The sequence below is a fragment of the Lampetra fluviatilis genome, chromosome 11 (assembly GCF_964198595.1).
Source record: "Lampetra fluviatilis chromosome 11, kcLamFluv1.1, whole genome shotgun sequence".
NCBI lineage: Eukaryota > Metazoa > Chordata > Hyperoartia > Petromyzontiformes > Petromyzontidae > Lampetra > Lampetra fluviatilis.
Window position 1 is genome coordinate 6398131 of NC_136285.1, and position 18306 is coordinate 6416436.

General features: G+C 50.0%; 1 protein-coding gene across 2 annotated transcripts in view; it reads right to left on the minus strand.

Annotated features, from left to right (window-relative positions):
* The window catches only part of LOC144934746 (filamin-C-like), a 181065-nt gene that overhangs the window by 7294 nt on the left and 155465 nt on the right, over window positions 1-18306 (minus strand). For both annotated transcript variants that reach the window (XM_078860852.1, XM_078860853.1), the window contains 14 exons: window positions 17694-17883; window positions 15945-16195; window positions 14655-14739; window positions 13220-13360; window positions 11305-11433; window positions 9839-10012; window positions 9184-9348; window positions 8154-8357; window positions 7510-7662; window positions 5873-5995; window positions 3599-3874; window positions 2363-2500; window positions 1713-1828; window positions 504-636 (listed from right to left, as the gene is read on the minus strand). In XM_078860852.1, the coding sequence (XP_078716978.1) occupies window positions 504-636; window positions 1713-1828; window positions 2363-2500; window positions 3599-3874; window positions 5873-5995; window positions 7510-7662; window positions 8154-8357; window positions 9184-9348; window positions 9839-10012; window positions 11305-11433; window positions 13220-13360; window positions 14655-14739; window positions 15945-16195; window positions 17694-17883 (2278 nt within the window). The remainder of the gene's footprint in view (window positions 1-503; window positions 637-1712; window positions 1829-2362; window positions 2501-3598; window positions 3875-5872; window positions 5996-7509; window positions 7663-8153; window positions 8358-9183; window positions 9349-9838; window positions 10013-11304; window positions 11434-13219; window positions 13361-14654; window positions 14740-15944; window positions 16196-17693; window positions 17884-18306) is intronic.

Below are 18306 nucleotides of genomic sequence, written 5' to 3' on the forward strand. Positions count from 1 at the left end.
TGCGTTGGCAGACGTGCAAAAGCATACGTAAGAAAAACAAACTCAACACATTCGTGAATATCAGTGTTTTAAAAGGAAAGATATATAAAGGGCAACATTTCAGGTCCTTCAGCATGGCACATGTGGAAGGGCCCATCGCACGAAGAAAGAACCATGACCCAATTATACATCTATCCTTGTAAAGCAGTGCTATTGTGGAATGCGTTGAGTTTCGATTTAAAGCTTTCGTCACTGCAGGGATTCATCTTCTTGGTTCTTTCGGTAAAGTCACGTAGAAGGGAAGTAATAAAATAATAAAACGTAATAAAATAATATAATTCTCACGTTTTATTATTTTATTACTTCCCTTCTACGTGACTTTACCGAAAGAACCAAGAAGATGAATGCGTTGAGCTTCTCTCACAACGTGAATGCATGAACATGATGCCCAGGTCTGAAATGGGGTTAAACCGGCGTCGATTGCACAGCGTGACAAACCGCGATGGCACGGCCACAATTCTGACCTTTGTCGATCTCGGACACGAAGCAGTTTTCCACCGACCCTGAAGGCGTGTGAACCTTGGCTTCTATGCGACCTTTTGCCCCGTTCAGGTGAACCGCAAAGGATGCTGGGTGGTTGACCTTCCACCCTGACTCCTATTGGATGACAAGAGTTGCTAAGTTTTATAAATGATTTAAAGTTCCAACTACTGTGTGTGGCACATTAGGAATGGATCACTCTTTTAAGTGTGTCCTTGTACAGCAAGGGAGTAAAGTGTGGTTCTGTGAAAGTCCTGATGTGCTGTGCAATGCATCAAGGCATGTGTGTACAGCAGCATGTAATGTCTGAGTCGGGCCTGTAGGTGGCTGGCAGGGTTAATGAATAACCGCACGTGTGAACCAGCCACATGGTTAATGGCGTCTCGGAAGATTTGCTGCGTGTAACACGCGCTGTTGCATTCTACAGAGTGACGGTGCTGTTCTTCCCAAGATTCATATGAACCACAATAAATAAATGTGCTTGCCCTCGATTTGGAGCACCTGCCCACGTTCCTTCATCTCGAGTGTGCAACATGTGTGGTATATACAAACATAAAGCAGCAAATAAGTACATCCATTGATTAGATATGTATTTGATAGAAGGCAGGTTGTGTTGATAGATATGTAGATGTTTGCGTTATTGTTTCTACTGTATATGGATAATTTTAGAAAGGTGAATGTCAGATGAGATGGACAGATACTATTACAGATTACACAGATACATATGTATTTAAGATGTTTTAAAGTGCTGTTTATAAAAAAATATATACGGTGACCATCATTTTACAAAATTGTTTGACGTGAAAGATTCTATAATAGACATATAAATGCATGAACAATATAATAAATTAATACTTGGAAAAAATACGCATTCATAGTTTAGACAAATGGAGGAATTAATGAATTTACTAATATATACGAATGGATGCATAGGTAAATATGAATGAGAATCAGAATATTTATTTATACTGGAGAAATCCGATGAGCAATAAAGCTCTTTTTCACAGATGTCCAGTCGGGGCGGGTCAGAACGCTACATATATGGACGAATGTTCGAATCGATAGATGGATGAATGAATAGACAAACGGGAAAACAATACTGAAATAGCTCAAATGTAGAATGAGTGAGTAACGAATGACCGCTTGACGGAATGAATGAATTAATGAATGAATGGGCCAACTGCCGGTTGTACCAGGAGGCCCGAGACGGTGACGCGGCGCGACTCCTCGCAGACGCCGTCCACGGTGAGGAGGAAGGGGCTGCCGGGGATGTGCTCGTCCTCGAAGCGCACCGACACCTCGTAGTCTCCTGCGCGGGGGCGCAGCGAACGGACGGTCACGGGCCACCGCGCAAACTCCGATTGGCGCAGTTGGCTACGTGAGGTGCGAAAAGTTTGACGTGCGTACAACCCGCGTGGCTTTCCTGCAGCCACTCTGCAAACGCCTGGTCCACGCCGTTGGCCATGTGGTTTGGTGGGGCGGGGGGGGGAATCACATTTTCCACCGCACAACCCGGGCCGCGCTGCCGACGTCGTGCATACGGAATGCATCGCGTCAGCGTCACACGTTCCAGTGTACTGACTGACACAGCGTGCGGTGAAAATTATTAACCCCGCCTCCTCCCCACCCATGCGTTTAGAAAGGTCTTTTATATTGTTCTACATTTTATCATAGTTATTTGATATTGACAGATTCACACACGATTATCCACCAGTGACTCTCACGTATGATTTAATTTTATGAGTGCTCCCTGGGACATTGCCACTTACTACCCCAGGGGTTCGGGTACCCCCCCCCCCCCCGGTTGAGCACCACTCCCCTAGGGTTTGGGGTCATTCCTCACCGGGCTCCTGCACGAGGTAGGAGAGAATGTAGGCACCGTCGCCCGTGGGGCAGCTGGAGATGGTCGCCTTGCCCGGGCCCTCAACGGCCACCATGATGGCTCCAGCCCCAGCCTCCCGTGCCCACAGCCCGAACTCCGCTGGGTGCACGAAGAGGGAGGATGGGTGGGACAAAAAGCTGCTGTCAGAGCCGTGTGCTGTCCCATTTGTATGCCGTAGAACCCCGCTTAACGACGGTAATTCGTTCCACGAAACCGGTCGTTAAGTGATTTTGTTGTTAAGCGAGTGGATGTTTCCACTTCACAGCGCAGCAGACACTGAACGTAAACAATGCCCCGACACTCGTGAATGGACGTCGCTGATTGACCAAGGCCTAGGTCAGAGCAATTTGGAGCTCACCGATTGGCCAAAATTGGCGGTCGAGTGCTTGCCGTAAGCCCGTCGTTAACAGGGGAATGGTCGGTAAGTGAACACTTTGGGCCCTATGGAGGCCCGTTGTTAAGCGATTAGTCGTTAATAGGGGTGGTCGTTAAGAGAGGTTCTACTGTAAACAGTGCAGTGTGTAGTTCTCTGCGTGCTGCCACTCTCGAACGCGCATGCTGTGTTGCCGCTCCTATAATTATAAAATCACGGATTCTGTTTCCATTTATAATAATGTTGTCTGTCACCCCTTTATTGCAAAGTGCTCTGTGTTTAGGCAGACAAACTGGATTTATTTTGACTTTATGAGTCTCATCAGCAGTCAGACATCTAAAAAAATACAAATGGGCTACCAGATGTTTTTGGCAAAAGCACTCTGTCTAAACAATGGGGCCATGTCAATGCAAAATGGCACCTCCGGTTAGCACGGTTGGCTACGTATGGTACGAAAGAAGTTCAACACATACCTACAAAAACACACAATATCGGATACAAACCCATTAAATATTGCAGTGGAGCATTACGGCTCAAAAACATGTATAAATAGACCTCTGTATCTTCTTGGTTCTTTCGGTAAAGTCACGTAGAATGGATTCTACGTGACTTTACGTGACTTTACCGAAAGATCCAAGAAGATGAATCCCTGCAGTCACGAAAGCTTTAAATCGAAATAGACCTCTGTATGTTGAACTTTCACACCATACATCGCCAACGGAGGCGTACGTCTGCCGCCTCCCTCATGACCCCGCAACAAAACCGCAGCGACGGCTCTATCGCAACAACCCACGGCGCGCCGCGCGCCGTTGGGCCCCGCGTACCGGGCTCCCCGGCGAGCGCGTGCTCCAGGCCGGGCCCGGCGGCGCGCACGCGGTGGGCCCCGCCCTCGCCCAGCGGCCCCACGGTGAAGGGGAAGGGGCTGCCCGGCACGTGGCCCCCGCCGCCACCGCCGTGGCGCACGCTCACGGCGTGGGCGCCCAGTTCGCGCGCCTCGAAGCGGGCGCAGCACACGCTGGGGCCCGCGTCCACCAGCTCGGCGGGGTGGATGTGCCCCGACGGGCCGCGCACCTCCGCTCCCAGACCAGCTCGCTCCGCGTCTGCGGATGGAAATCGACGTAAATATTTTAGCGAGTTTGGGGCCGTCCATAAATGACGTCAGGCACCTGGGGGTGGGGAGGGGGCGGGGTCAGACATTTGTTACGATGTGTTGACGAGGGGGCGGGGGGGTTTGAGGAATGTGACGTCACATCAAAATGCGCAACTTGAAATGAATATAGACAACACGTTTTACTTAATTAAATAGACTTTTTGATGTTTTTTCCTACAACATCAGAGTGCAGCGGCACATAAAATACGCACTACAATGACAATAGTTTAAAGCGATTTGAAGCATTCTAGATTTGAAGCTTTCGTGACTGCAGATTTGAAGCATGTTTTATTTTTTTTTGAGGGGGGGGGGGCAGAGCTTTGTGACGTCATATTTGAGAGGGGGGTCTGACTTTTTGTGACACCGTGTGACGAGGGGGGGGGGGTGTAAAAAATCGTCCAAAATCGCGTGACGTCATTTATGGACGGCCCCTTTGGGAAATGCATGGCAAGCATCGCTCCCACCCGCGCACCCCCCTCCTAACTGCCCCACCCCCCCTACTGACAGAATAATTCCCGCTCCTTGTGCCACGCAGGGGCAGCTGCCTCTGTGTTTTGCAGTTGCCCCTGTGTGGCACAAGGGCAGCTGCCACTGGAGGTGCCCTTTCAAATGATTGAGATGATGTTGTTACGTAAGTCGCCGAGCGCAAATGAAGTGCTCTGAGATGCCAAGGGTTAAACGGTGCCCGGTCAAAAACAAATCTCTGTCATTTTATTCAGAATTACAGAATGGGCGTAGGAATGCTTCAGCCGTCATCACCATACCATCACGAACATGAGCTTGCCACCACCCTTGTGTTCTCCACTCAAGCATTATGATGGACATCTACAGCTCGTTTGGCCAGCGAGACTATGTTCCAGACCCCAGACAGTGATTCCTGCAGCCTATGGCTATATCTGACACTAATGAATTCCCTGCAAAAGACGCGGGGAGGGGGGGACAAAGACAGCTTCACCCTCGAGAGAAAAGTCTTTGCCCGATGCTAAACGTTTGAGCATGTGGTGCGCGCAATCAGTGAGAATATTCAATTATACTGCAGGAATTCAATGAGCTACACATCTCTTTTTCACAGATTCCCAGTATGGGCGGGTTAAAACGTTACAACAACAAACGGAATACAAAACACGATGGGAGTGCAAAGTATAGGATACGTAAAATATCACTTTAAAAATATATTTTTGTATCTTACCGAGCAAAGGCAACTGAGGTGTTAACTTCCTTTTGAGAAGCGACCTGGCCACAAATGGCAGGTCAACAAAGTGGCTTATCGTGTGGAAAAGTATCGCAGCGATTATTCAACTGCGATGGAACTCTCTCTAGCTCAATTGTACGCCCTTTCTTTATCTCAATAGGCACTTTAACAATGATCAAATACAATGAATGCCAGCCGGAAACAAAAGACACGCTTGTTCTAGTTGTCAGGGCTAAATATTTTGTTTCGCTTGCCTCGTGAAGAGCTTTGCGGTGTGGGATCAGGACCCTATTGGAGTGACTACGGAAGTGGTAACACGAAGTCATCTCATGGCATGATGCCGAATGCAAACTTTAATAATAATTGGGGATAATATAAAATATAGTACATTATTCTCAATATACAAAACGGATTATTTTATTCACATATAAACGAAGAAATACCTTTACAAATCTGGAATATCCTCAGACCAAAGTCACAGTGGCGAGATGTTAACTACCTCGCCTAGTATGCAGGACGACGTTTTGCTGGTAATTGCATCCAGCATCGTACTCAAAAATTGTAAATGTTGTGGATTCACTCTTCAACACACCGGTGGGCTAAAGCAGTGAACTATTTGTCTTTTGTCAACGTGACACTTTTTTGCTGATTGGCCGTGTCGGGTGGTGGAGGGTTACGACACATTTATCAATAACGCGATCTAACCCCAAAAACGTTGACTATGAATTATTCATGAGCACAGGGGGGCAGCCTCACCTGGTATGGCCAGGGGCAGGCTGCACGTGCTGCCCACGAGAGCCACGGGGACAGCTGCCTGCAACAGGGAGACCTCCTCCTTCTGTCGCCCGGGTCCACTCACCAGCACGGTGAATGGACTGCCTGCACGCGGATGCACACACAAAGATAAAGACAAAGATCCCCCGTATAGCCTTAACAGACTGTAGGGGCAAGTGCTGTTAGCAAGCACCTATGAAGGCCGGAACGGTACACGAGGGGGTGGGTGGCCAGCACCACGCCCGACCGCCTTTGTCTCCCCAGTGGCGATGTTTACACACGGCACCAGGTACTCATTTAAGGCTGAGTCGACCTAGGGGAGGCCCAGGACCGGTTCAGATAATCGTCACTGGTGTTAGCCGTGAGCGGGAATCGAACCCGGGTGGCCAGGTTCATAGCGCAGCGCGCTAACCACTACACTACCGCTCCCCACACATCAGCACACACACAAAGACAAAGATCTGACACGTAGCCTACACAGTCTGTTGGGGGAATTGCAGTTAGCGAGCTCCTGTGAAGGCCGGCATGGCACAAGAGGGGGCGGGTGGCCAGCACCACGTCCGGCCACATTTGTCTCCTAAGTGATGATGTTTACACACTGTACCAAGCACTCATACAAAGGCTGAATTGACTGCAGGGAGGCCTAGGACTGGATAAGATATTCTCCACTGGAGCCTGGGTTTGTAAGCGCCGTGCGCTTAACTCCATGCTACCAATCCATATATACACACGCACACATGCACACACAGCACCACACGTGAACACGCGAGTCAACAACAACGGCCACGAGTGTCATTGCGGAAATGGCAGTGGATTATCATTTGGGAAAATGAATAAAACAGCTGTGCGGCCCACCCGGTCACGTAACAGCTTCTTTAGATGGAGTAATCGTCTTCAGATGCTTTTCGAAATGTATTGCAATCGCTGGTTATCCATTAGGATGTACGATAAATTACTCAGCCTCTTTGAGTCGAAATGTATTTGCATAAGTTGATGAGGGTTTTCCAAACAGAATCGTTTCTCTGTAAGGGCCACTAATCCCATCGTTTAATGTGATTTATGCGTCGGTTTTACGCTAGTGTTCTAATTAGAGCCGTCTAATTGGATGGAATCCATCACTTGTAGCTCGTTCCAACTTAAAACGCACTCACCGCATCCAAAATGCATTTACTTGATGAAACAAAAAGGACGCACGTACATTTTTCATGATCACGAGCGGAATATGATTTTAAAGGGTATATACAATTTATTTGTCCTTTCAATATTACCAACATTTCATTCAAATAATGGCACTTAATTAAGCAAAACATTTCATGGGAAACCCAGCACAGTCATTGTGTTGTATAAGAAAACACAATAAACACACAAAATATGTATATATATACTCTTTGGTTCTTTCGGTAAAGTCACGTAGAAAATAAAATAAAATAATAATAGAATACGACGTTTCGGTTGCAACACAAGCAACCATCATCAGGTAAGAATGAATGGTGAAACACAGACACGGAAACAGCAGACACACACGCAGAGAGAGACACACACAAAGTGCCTCTCTTTGCACGTGCGTCTGCCTATGTTGTTTCGCTGGGAACCGCCGGTGCACGAACGCGGCCGCGTACCGGGTATCTGCTCCTCGGCAAACTTGATAGCGAGGTGGTAAGTGCCGGGCTCGGGGGGGCAGTACCACACGCGGCAGCGCCCGTCCTCCAGGTCCTCGCAGTGCAGCTCCACACGGCTGGGCCCCTCCATGGACACACACATGCTGCCGAATCCTGCCCTCCCGCACACAGACACCCCGCACCCGTCGTATAGCCTTTGACAGACTGTGGTTCCTCCACGCGCCTCCAAGTCGTTCCCTCTTTCGAGAGCGAGCGGATACCGTGAAATCATTATTATGATGATGATGATGATGAATAATTAATTCCGTAGTGAGCAATGTAAACTATTCAACAATAACTCAACTTTTGATTTTACCAGGTAAGGCCCACTGAGCAATAAAGCTTTTTTTCACAAGCGAGCTGGCCACAAATTTCAGCTCAACGAAGCTGAAGTGACTTATCACGTGGAAATTCATAGCAGCCAACTAACCCGAACGCACGTGACTAAACGCGGAGGGAAAAAGCGGAGGACCCGGCGAAAAATCCACACTCGACCACGGGGAAAACGTGCGAACTCCAAATATCCAGCAGGCGTCAGGATCAGGATTGAACCCACGACCTCCTGCACACCAAGCGACGCGGTGGCGGCGGGCGGCGCCTCTCACCGGCGTATCGCGTGTCCACGATGAACTCGGCCGCCTCGCACGTGCGAGCCTCCTCCAGGCCGAGGCCGCTGGCGCGCACACGCCGCGCGTCCCCCACCTCGGAGGCGCCGACTGCTACGCGGAACGGACTGCTGGGGACGTGGCGGCCGCCCTCGCGGACGCTCACCAGGTGCTCGCCCACCTCCTTGGGGCTGAACGAGATCCCTGCGGGCACACGGAGCGGCAAGGGGGAACAGCGGTTTTACACGTGTTTACGCGTGGAAAACCGCTGACAAACAGCCTGTTAAAGGCTATACAGGGGATATTTGTCTTTGTGTATGTATGTTGAACTTCTTTCGCGCCATACGTAACCAACCGTATGAACTGAAGGTGCGGGAATGTGGGGAGTAGTGATTAACGCACTGGGCAACGAACCCGGTGACCTGAGTTCAATTCCTGCTCATGGCCAACATCAGTGGCGAATATCTGAACTGGCCCTGGCTGTCCCCTCATTAACTCAAATACCTCGCGCATTGGCGAGACAAAGACAGCCAGGCATCGTGCTGGTCACCCACCCCCTTCTGTGCTGTGACGGCATAAACAGGTGCTCGTTAACAGCACTTTCCTCAACCTTCCGTTAAGGCTGTAGAGTTGTCTGTCTTTGTCTCTGTTTGTGAGTACTTCATATGTGATTTTGTGTCTATGTGGGGAGCAGTTCGTGCAGTGGTGGGAATACTGCTCTATGAACCCAGAGCACAATTCCCAGTCAGCAGTAAGTGGCGGAGATAACAGCCGCACGGAAGAAGTGCGTACGTACGTCGACCTTCTTTCGCACCGTACATAGCCAATCGTGCTAATCATAGGCGCGGGGGAAGGACAACAAACTAAACACAAAAAGCAGCTCTAAAGAAATGAGAAAGTAGCGGTAGAGATGTCTCCGATGATGCCAGCGGCAGCGTCTGAGATGGCGGCGGCATCAGCAGCGGCGGTGGCAAATGCCGCCGCCGTTGCCGGCGGGGTTAACGACCATCGGGCGCCGGCCCCTTCGTACCGATCTGCCCGTCGTCGAGCCTCTTGAGGAGGCACGCGTCCTGGCGCCCCGACGGCGCGGCGATGTTGGCCGTGAGCAGCGCGGGGTCCGTGCCGTCGGGGATGCGCAGCGACACGTCGTGCGTGGAGCCGCGGCTCAGCAGCGACGCGCGCAGGCTGTCCTCCCCTGCAACGGAACGAGAGGGCCTCGGTTCCACCATCGGGGGGGGGGGGACCCGGTGGCTTGGTACGCAAGACCGGGCCCCTGAGTGACACTGGCGGTGCTGGTTGCGCCGCGCCATCGTGCGCCGCGCCGGCCTCCGTAAGCGCTCGCTAACAGTACTTGCCCATTGTCGTCATCGTCCGTGTAGGCTACGCCGTGGTTCTTTGTCTCCACATGTGCGTTTACCGGTGGGGAGCGGTAGTGAAGCGGTTCAGCGCGCTACACTACAAACCCCGCTGCGCTACAGACCCTGCTCACGGCCAACATCAGTAACGATTATATGAACCGGTCCTAGGCCTCCCCTAAGGTCAACTCAGCCTCAAATGAGTACCTGGCGCATTGTGCAAACATCGCCACTCGTGCGCCGTGCCGGCTTTCATAGGTGCTCGCTAACAGCACTTGCTCCTACGGTCTGTTAAGGCTACACGGGGTAAAACTTTGTCTTTGCGTGTACCGGTTATGCGAGCCATGTACGGGCTTCCGGGGATGTGTTGCCCAGCGAACTTGACGGCGATGCTGTAGTCCCCGGGGGCGGTGGGCAGGTAGGACACGGAGCAGGTGCCATCCTTGTTGTCCTGGCACGAGATCTCAGCCTTGGAGGGGCCCTCCACTGCCAGCGACAGCCCGCCTGACGCCACCACAACGCGAGGAATAGTATCAACCGTGAAAACCACAGGCACGTTCCCCTGTCTGTCACACCGCGTGTGTGTGCATGTGTGTGTGGGGAGCGATAGTGCAGCGGTTAGCGTGCTGCGCAATGAACCCGGCGACCCGAGTTCGATTCCCGCTCACGGCCAACACCAGTGACGATTATCTGAACCGGTCCCGGGCCTCCCCTAGGTCGACTCAGCCTAAAATGAGTACCTAGTGCGATGTGTAAACATCGCCACTGGGGAGACAAAGGCGGCCGGGCGTGGTGCTGGCCACCCACCCCCTCGTGTACCATTCCGGCCTTCATAGGTGCTCGCTAACAGCACTTGCCCCAACAGTCTGTTAAGGCTATACGGGGGATCTTTGGATCTTTGTGTGTGTGTGTGGACGTGTACCGCCGTTTTCGTCAAGGCACTTCTGGATGACAAAGGGTATTTATGTATGCAATGACAAGCTTATCTACATAATGTCATTGGCTGCGGATTTATCAACTTAATTTGCATGCACAGCCAATTTGTCAATCCACTTATGGATCAGGCCCTCCCCATGCCGCGCAGATCATGGTAATTATTTGACCATATTTCACCACTCTGATCAGTGTGGGATGGTGAAGGCAGGGAGCATAGATGCTGGAATATAGTACAGTACAATGAAGGATGTTTTCTACACCACCCTTTGCTGGCAACGTAAGTCAGCAGCAGCCTCAACACCTTCTGTATGCACAGTGGTGACTTTGACCAGAATTTATCGGGCATATTCTTGCTGATATGGTCATAGGCTATGACTTTCTACCATAAAATTCAAACTGTTATTGTCACACGAGTTAGATTGGATCCCCAAATGTTGGGCCATTCATCATTCGTTAATCTTTTATATTTAGATGTGCATAAACAAATATTTCCTTAATCGATATGGCGACCTAGATGAGACGCTCAAATTAATCCTTTGTGCAGAGCCGATTCCTTAAATAATGAATGATAATAACGATGATGATGATGATGCTGCAGATCACGATGATGAATACAATCCTAATGATGACAGTGTTGCTCTTGATCATGACGATAATGACAACAGTGACAGTGCTGATGACAGTGGCGTTGACAAAGATGATAACGACGACGAAGGTGCTGATGATGATGAGGATGGCGATGAGCGCGATTACAATGCAGTAGGCAATGACAACGATGACGGTGTTGATGTCTACGTCGGTGCTGCTGCTGCTGATGATGATGATGATGATCATGATGAAGCTCGTGATGGAGTGGGTACCTTCGCCTGCATCCTTGGTGTCGATGGTGAAGGCCGCGTGCTTGCCGACTATTCCGTGGCTCAGGCCGGGCCCATACGCGGTCACACTCGGCCCGTTCATCTCATCCACGTAGAACTGCAGGGGGCTGCCTGTATGTGCGGCGTGTAAACGACAAAGATGAAGATCCCCCGTACAGCCATCAACCCTGTTGGGGCAAGTGCTGTTAGCCAGGATCTGTGAAGATCATGACGGCACCCAAGGGTTCGGCGTCGCCAGTACCACTCCTGGCTGCCTTTGTTTCAACGGTTCTGATGTTCAAACACTCCACAAAGTACTAATTTAAGATGGAGTCGACCTACGAAAACCCCAGGAAGGGTTCGGATACGACTTCCATGGGTGTTGGCCATGGCCGAGAATTGAACTCATGCCGCCAGGTTGGCAGCTTAGCTGACGAACTACCGTGCCAAAGCTGCTCACGCTCATGCACAGACACACATACCCCGGGACAGCCATTCACCGCACACAGATTCTTGATACCAGAATTTGCAAAACTCCAGTCCTCGGGACCCACCAGGCACATTTATGCACTGACCAATCTCTGTTCAAATACAAATCAATTACATACGGCACATGTCTGAAGACTAATGAACACATCTATCTACATGTGAATCACTAATCTATACCTCACATAAGAGGTCATGTAAAGGTTAGTGCACTGCGAGACGAACCCGACGACACAATGCTCACTCACGGAGAAACATCACTCGTGAATTTCTTAACTGGTCCTGGGCCTCTCCTCGGTCGAATCTGCCTTAAACGAGCGACTGGTACGCTGTCTAAAAATCAGCACCAGGGAGAAAAAGTGCTCCATGGAGGCCTTCCAAGGTGCTCGATAACCGCACTTGCCCAAACAGTATGTTATCGGCTACATGGGGGAACTTTGTTGATTGATCACCCTGTCGCTGGCCGCCTTTGGGGAGGGTGTATAGTGTGAAAGGCCGAAACACCCTAGGATCCAAAGGTACACTACTGACGATGCGCTCCCCAAATTTCACCAGGCTCACTGTTCATGAACTCTTGGAAGTGCTTGCACAAATGATAGTAACATCTCATCCTGTGTTCTTGGAATCAAACGTACATATACACAAATGCAAGCCCTCTATCTTAATTTGAAGTAGAGCTTGCACTGCCATGGAGAACATGTTTACTAAATATCAGGCATGTGCAGCAAGTAACGACTAAATGTGTGTTCGAACGCAGAAGACCGGTGAATGTGTAAACGCGTGACGCGGTTGATCGTTTTGGAATCCCTGCATGACACATCCAGATGTCCTCATCAAGGAGCATAAACCACCATCACGCAAACTCCGGTCATCCTCACAGCGGTGGCTTTTGGTTAACCATCGAACAAAGGTGGTCACTGCATCGCGCTTTCAGACTTCTGCAGCCATTGGGAATGCTCTTCCTTCCGATGTGAGGAAGCCAAGTTGTGCACTTTTAAATCATCCAGATTGAAAGCTCATTTCTTTAGAACTGTTTTTTTGTGTTTAGTTTGTTGTCCTTCCCCCGCACCTCCGATCAGCACAGTTGGATATGTAGGGTGTGAAAGAAGTTCAACATACAAATACAAAGATCCCCCGCATAGCCTGCAAAAACTGTTTGGGGCAAGTGGTGTTAGTGAGCACCTATGATGGCTGGCACGGCACACGAGGGGGTGAGGTGGCCAACACCACACCCTGCCACCTTTATCTCCCTAGTGGCAATGTTTACACATCGCAACGGGTGAATCGACCTAGGGGAGGCCCAGGACCAGTTCAAATAATCGTCACTGGTGTTGGTCGCGAGCGGGAATCGAACTCGGGTCACCGGATTTGTAGCGCAGCGCGGCGCGCGAACCATTAAACTACCACTTCCCATACATACATTCTCACTCACCTGGGATGTGGTGCCCATTGTATTTAATGTCCATCTCGTGCAGCCCCTTCTCGATCGGGGCAAAGCTGACGCTCATGGTTCCGTCTCTGTTGTCGATGATCCTGGGGCTGGCCTTCTTGCCGGACGGCATGTGCACCTCGCCTGCCAAAACACCCGCGCCACTGTGAGCCGCCAGCAGGGCATGACGTGTTTTGGTGAAGCCACGCGGGCTCTGTGAATCTCCCACACGTGCTGGGCTGCACGGCGGACAGGAAATGGCAGTAGAGCAGAGATGTTCATGAACCCACATGTGTGAAACATGCGTGTAATCCATGTGTGGGTTTTCTCCAGGTACTGCAGTTTCCTTCCACAGACAAAAATGCTGCTTAAACCTTTCCCATTCTGATGACGTAAAACTGATGACGTACATGTACCTAGTCAGTTTTTCGGTATATCCTCAGGTCGGAAGATGTACTGAGGCTCCGACAAGGCGATGAGGGAGAGCATGTAGCACAGTTAGGTGGCAGAAATCATAGAGTGCAGTCGTGTCGCTACAGTTCTCTGCGGTGAGTACAATGCCTTTAAAAACAACGGTGCTATGTCTCTCTAAATAAAATTAATGCCGAACCGCTTGCGAGTTCCAAGATGCAGCGGTGAATGAGACCCAACCTGCAACTTGCAGGCGACTCGAAACGGGAAAGGGTTAACTGAGAAATGGCCAAACCTCCCAATGCAGGACCCTCCTGAAAAAGAGTCCTGAGAATCAGTGAGGAGTTACTGGACGTAAAAAAAACCCCAAAATAAAGTGACTCTATGCTCAAACAAGCATAGCCCAGAGACAGTGGTCGCACTTCCACAGTTTCAAGCCCAATAGGGTAAGCAATGTTGAGGTACCATGAAGTGGTACTTATTATATCAGCCCACTACGAAGAATGAGTTTGCATCACTCTAAAAGACTTTTAAACTATAAAACATATTTGCGTGATGACACGACACTTTGAGCAACATTTAAATATAATTGGGATAAAAAAAAAGCAGCAATTATTTTAATAATTTTCTCACCGCTTCAACATTTAGACCACTCCTAATTTCTCCCCATTATAAAAACAACCGAGATGTGTGACACGTGACAGGTGTATTTGCACACGTGCAATGGTAAAAATGTGCGCACGTCCAATTAACTTATTTACGTAAAAAAATGCGGCGACGATGCCATCTTCATCACGAGTCACGAGTATATCATTGTTTCGACCAGTGTGTGGGTAAGGGCTCTTGTCCTACCCCGATGACGTCCAGAGATACCGACGTTCTGGAGCTTCATTCTATTTTGAAGCAAATTAACCCTGCTCGCACGAGGCAGACAGACACGCGTTCGAAATGCCACCGTGTGGTGTTTTGCGGCACTCCGAGCCACGTAGGATGCAAAGCGGAGGCCGAGGCTGCAGCGGGTACTTGCCCGTAATGTGTCCCTTGCGCAGAGAGAAGGGGACAACCAGGTGGAATGGCCTCAGCGACTCCGTCGAGATGTCCTCACTCATCGCCTGCATCAAAACAGGGCAGGGCCGAAGGCTGCACTGTATGTATGTACGTCGAACTCCTTTCGCACCGCACATAGCCAACCGTGCGTGTGGCGGGGTAGGTGGTTGCAACGAACACTCGGCAACACAGTAGCATTTGGAATCAACACGCGTTCAGAGTATTTGGCTGCTATACATGTCCACGTGATAAGCCACTTCGTTGGGCTATCAATTGTGGCCAGATCGCTTCTGAAAAAGAGCTATGTAGCTCAGTGGGCCTTACCTGGTGAAATAAAAGTTTCTAGTTTTATAGTTTAGTTTAGAATTAGTTTTTAAGTTCATTTTGTTTCACCAAGTGAGAAGCTCAGGAGACCAGGATAGGTTAATTTGCAAGTGACCTGAGGCATGAGTCTGCCATCAGGAGAGCGAAGATTGCTATGTATAGTCCCAACAGAGTAATTTGCAGGCGAATTTTCTAATTTGGCAGTTTGTCAACGCAGCGCAGCGCAATGGTAGCTGGCAGATCATTCTAACGTAATTGTTATTATCACAGGTAATTACAATTAGTCAATGGGCAGGTCATATGTGGTGGGGTAAAGTGTGGTCACTCCCACCTCTCCCAAGATGAGTCTCGCCAGCGTGGAAGAGTGGGCAAGATGCTTTCTCAAGGAGCTCTCTCCAGAGCTCCCTCTCGCAGAGGCCTCTTCCTCCAGCAGTGGCGTGACTATTGCAATTACAGAGCTGTAACCCCGTCATCATTCTTGACCATCGGATATTACCCCGACGAGCGGTGAGTCCTGCCCAAGCCCACTGTCTTTCTTTTTTACTCGCTACCCATTTTAACGGTCACAATAGAGGACACAGCGTATGTGCAGGCAGGGTTGGTCCGTCTGGAGTGGCTTCATTCCCTAACAAGAGCTTATGAAGGTGGTATAAAGGGTTAATATTCTAACCAAGGGACCACCACTTAATGTTCTTAACAGTGTCAATTACATCATTAGCCTATCTGCCTCTCAGTGGGATTGCAAGTTCGCATCTCTCCGTGCTTCCGTGTGCGCTTTTCAGTATTTCTTACAATTTGTTGCAGTTGCTGCTGTCGTTACGACCACGTTCCTGAGCCCCGTGCCGTCACAGGTTCCGTCACAGAGAGGTGAGGTGCGCGACTCGCGCCCACAACGTCTGGGGGGTGGGGGGCCGGGTTCGCCGGGCGAGCGGGGGGGGGTTCTCACCAGCACGTGGAAGGGGCAGTTGGGGATGAGCTGGCCCCCGAAGCGCACGGCGATGACGTACGGCCCGGGCTGGGTGGCCGTGAACACGATGCTGAAGGTGCCGTCGGCGGCGTTCTCCACCACGTCCACGTCCAGCTCGAGCTGCTCGGGCGTGAGCACGCGGCACGTCACCTTGCCACGCCCGGCTTCCTTGGCGTTCACCAGCACCAGCGTGGGCTCGCCGATTTGAATGGCTGGGCCCGGGCCCCCGTCTGTTGTCACGCCGGGGAGGGGAGATGGCGGCACTCTGACTCGAGGAATGGTAGCAGAAGACTCACGGTTAATGCTTCAGACGAGGGACGCATTCTAAATTCTCGGATTAATAATAAAAACATTTTTAAAATTCGAACCGAGATGCGGCAGTTTGGATGATCCGAATCTTTTTTTTGTTTCGATTGATCCGGATTTGTGACGTCGCAGGAAGTGACGTCACTTCTATGGCATCACTTCCGCGTTCTTCCCGGTACAAAGTGCCATCCCGTTACACAAAAATGTGCTTAAATAATAAAGATATACATGTTTCCACGTTAAAAAAGCATTACTTTACTGATGGAACGTCATGGCGGAACATAGAATGTAGTGATTATTAGTTACACATTACAAATCTCATTACATTTAGTGCATAAACAATGCAAGTTAAACAAAATGTAGTAAATTTTTTACTGAAAAGCCGATATTTCAACAATTTAAATCCGAAACTCGTCCCTACTTCAGACTTAACTCTGCAGAAGGCACAACGAAAGGCCACGTGCCACCTCGTTACACGTGTGTGCCCACCTCGGCATATGCATCACGGAGGCAGCTAATCTGGCTGTGACGATCCCACCTGATGACGGAGACTTGTGTTGCCTCCGAAACGTCGTGATTTTTCTTTTATTTTATTTTATTTTAATTAATTTTGATGTTTTACCTACGTGACTTTACCGAAAAAACCTAAGAATATCACGGAGGTACATTTCTGGGCGTGGGGGCACATGCCTGTTATCCACAGAGGTGCGGTTGGTGATTCACTCAAAGATCACTGAGGATCACATGGATTGCTATGATTTGGCCAGCAGGCGTAAACGCAGCAAGTTGGTGGTTGATCTCTCAGCCACCTTTTGCGGCTATTCCATTTTACAATGTACGTGGTTTGTATGAAAGCTTATCTGATATGTGTGGGTATTCTCTGTGTATCATGATTTCCTCCGTCAAATGAAAATACTTAGTAAGGAACTGATCAGACATTCTAATGCAGGAGCCTCCTGGAGACATGTCTTGAGACTCAGTGAGGCTTTATAGTTTATCATTATACTTTAACCAAGCCAGAACTCAAGAGACAAGGAAATTGTCGTTTGCAAAAGTGACCTGGACACCAAAAGGTGTTGAGGGTTAGAGTTTAAAGTTACACTATCCGATGAGTCATTTTACTTGAGTCAGTGTTGTTTTGTTTTAACCAGGTAAGTAAGAACGCAAGACACAAGGAGAGTCCCATTTGCAAGAGTTACCTGAATTGCAACCTGTGTCAGTATAGGGTTAGGTGTTTAGGTTAAGGACTTACGGTTTGAGTTGACCGTTTGGGTTGAGGCTTCGTTGAAAAGTTAGCGTTTCAGGTTAGAGTTCAGGGTTAGGGTCAGGGGTTCAGGGTTAGGAGTTTAATAGTTATGGTTTATAGCTCGGTTCAGTGCTAGTTCAATGGCTCAGGCTCTCAGTTGCCAGGGCGACGCGCACCGGCCAGGAAGCACTTGGAGGCGTCCCCCGTGGCGAAGGCGTGCACGGGGAAGGGGCTGCCGGGAACCTCATCCGTGCCGTAGCCGACAGCCACCGAGTAGCGACCAGCAACGTCCGGCAGGTACGACACCGAGAACAGGCCGTCCCCTCCGTCCAGCACGCGGGCGCGGCGCGGGCAACCGTCAGGGTCCTAGCGTCCAGCAACAGCAAACGGGTCATTAGCAGCAGTAATCATGGCCATCATCTTCCGTCTCTTGAAAACGCGAAAATTGGTATTTTATTGATATTTACCAGAGGAAAATATATGTTTAAATCGTTATTGTTATTAAAGTAGGGCCCGGTTTAATTGGCTTGAAGTTTCAGGACCGTCTCCCAGAGGTCGCAAACGGGTTTTGATTCCTTACCCGTACCCGGCCGCACCAGGGTCGCAAACGGCTACCCGTACTTGGCCGGGTACTGGTAGCCGAATATCGGGTAGGGTGCGGGTATCGGGTACCCGGTTGCGACCTCTGCCGTCTCCCCAACTCCGTACCAACTTGGGAAGTTTCTAGATCTGGCCTCCGCAGCATCATCACTTCTCAGTGGCCTGCGGCGGTTAAAGCAGGGAGAGCGT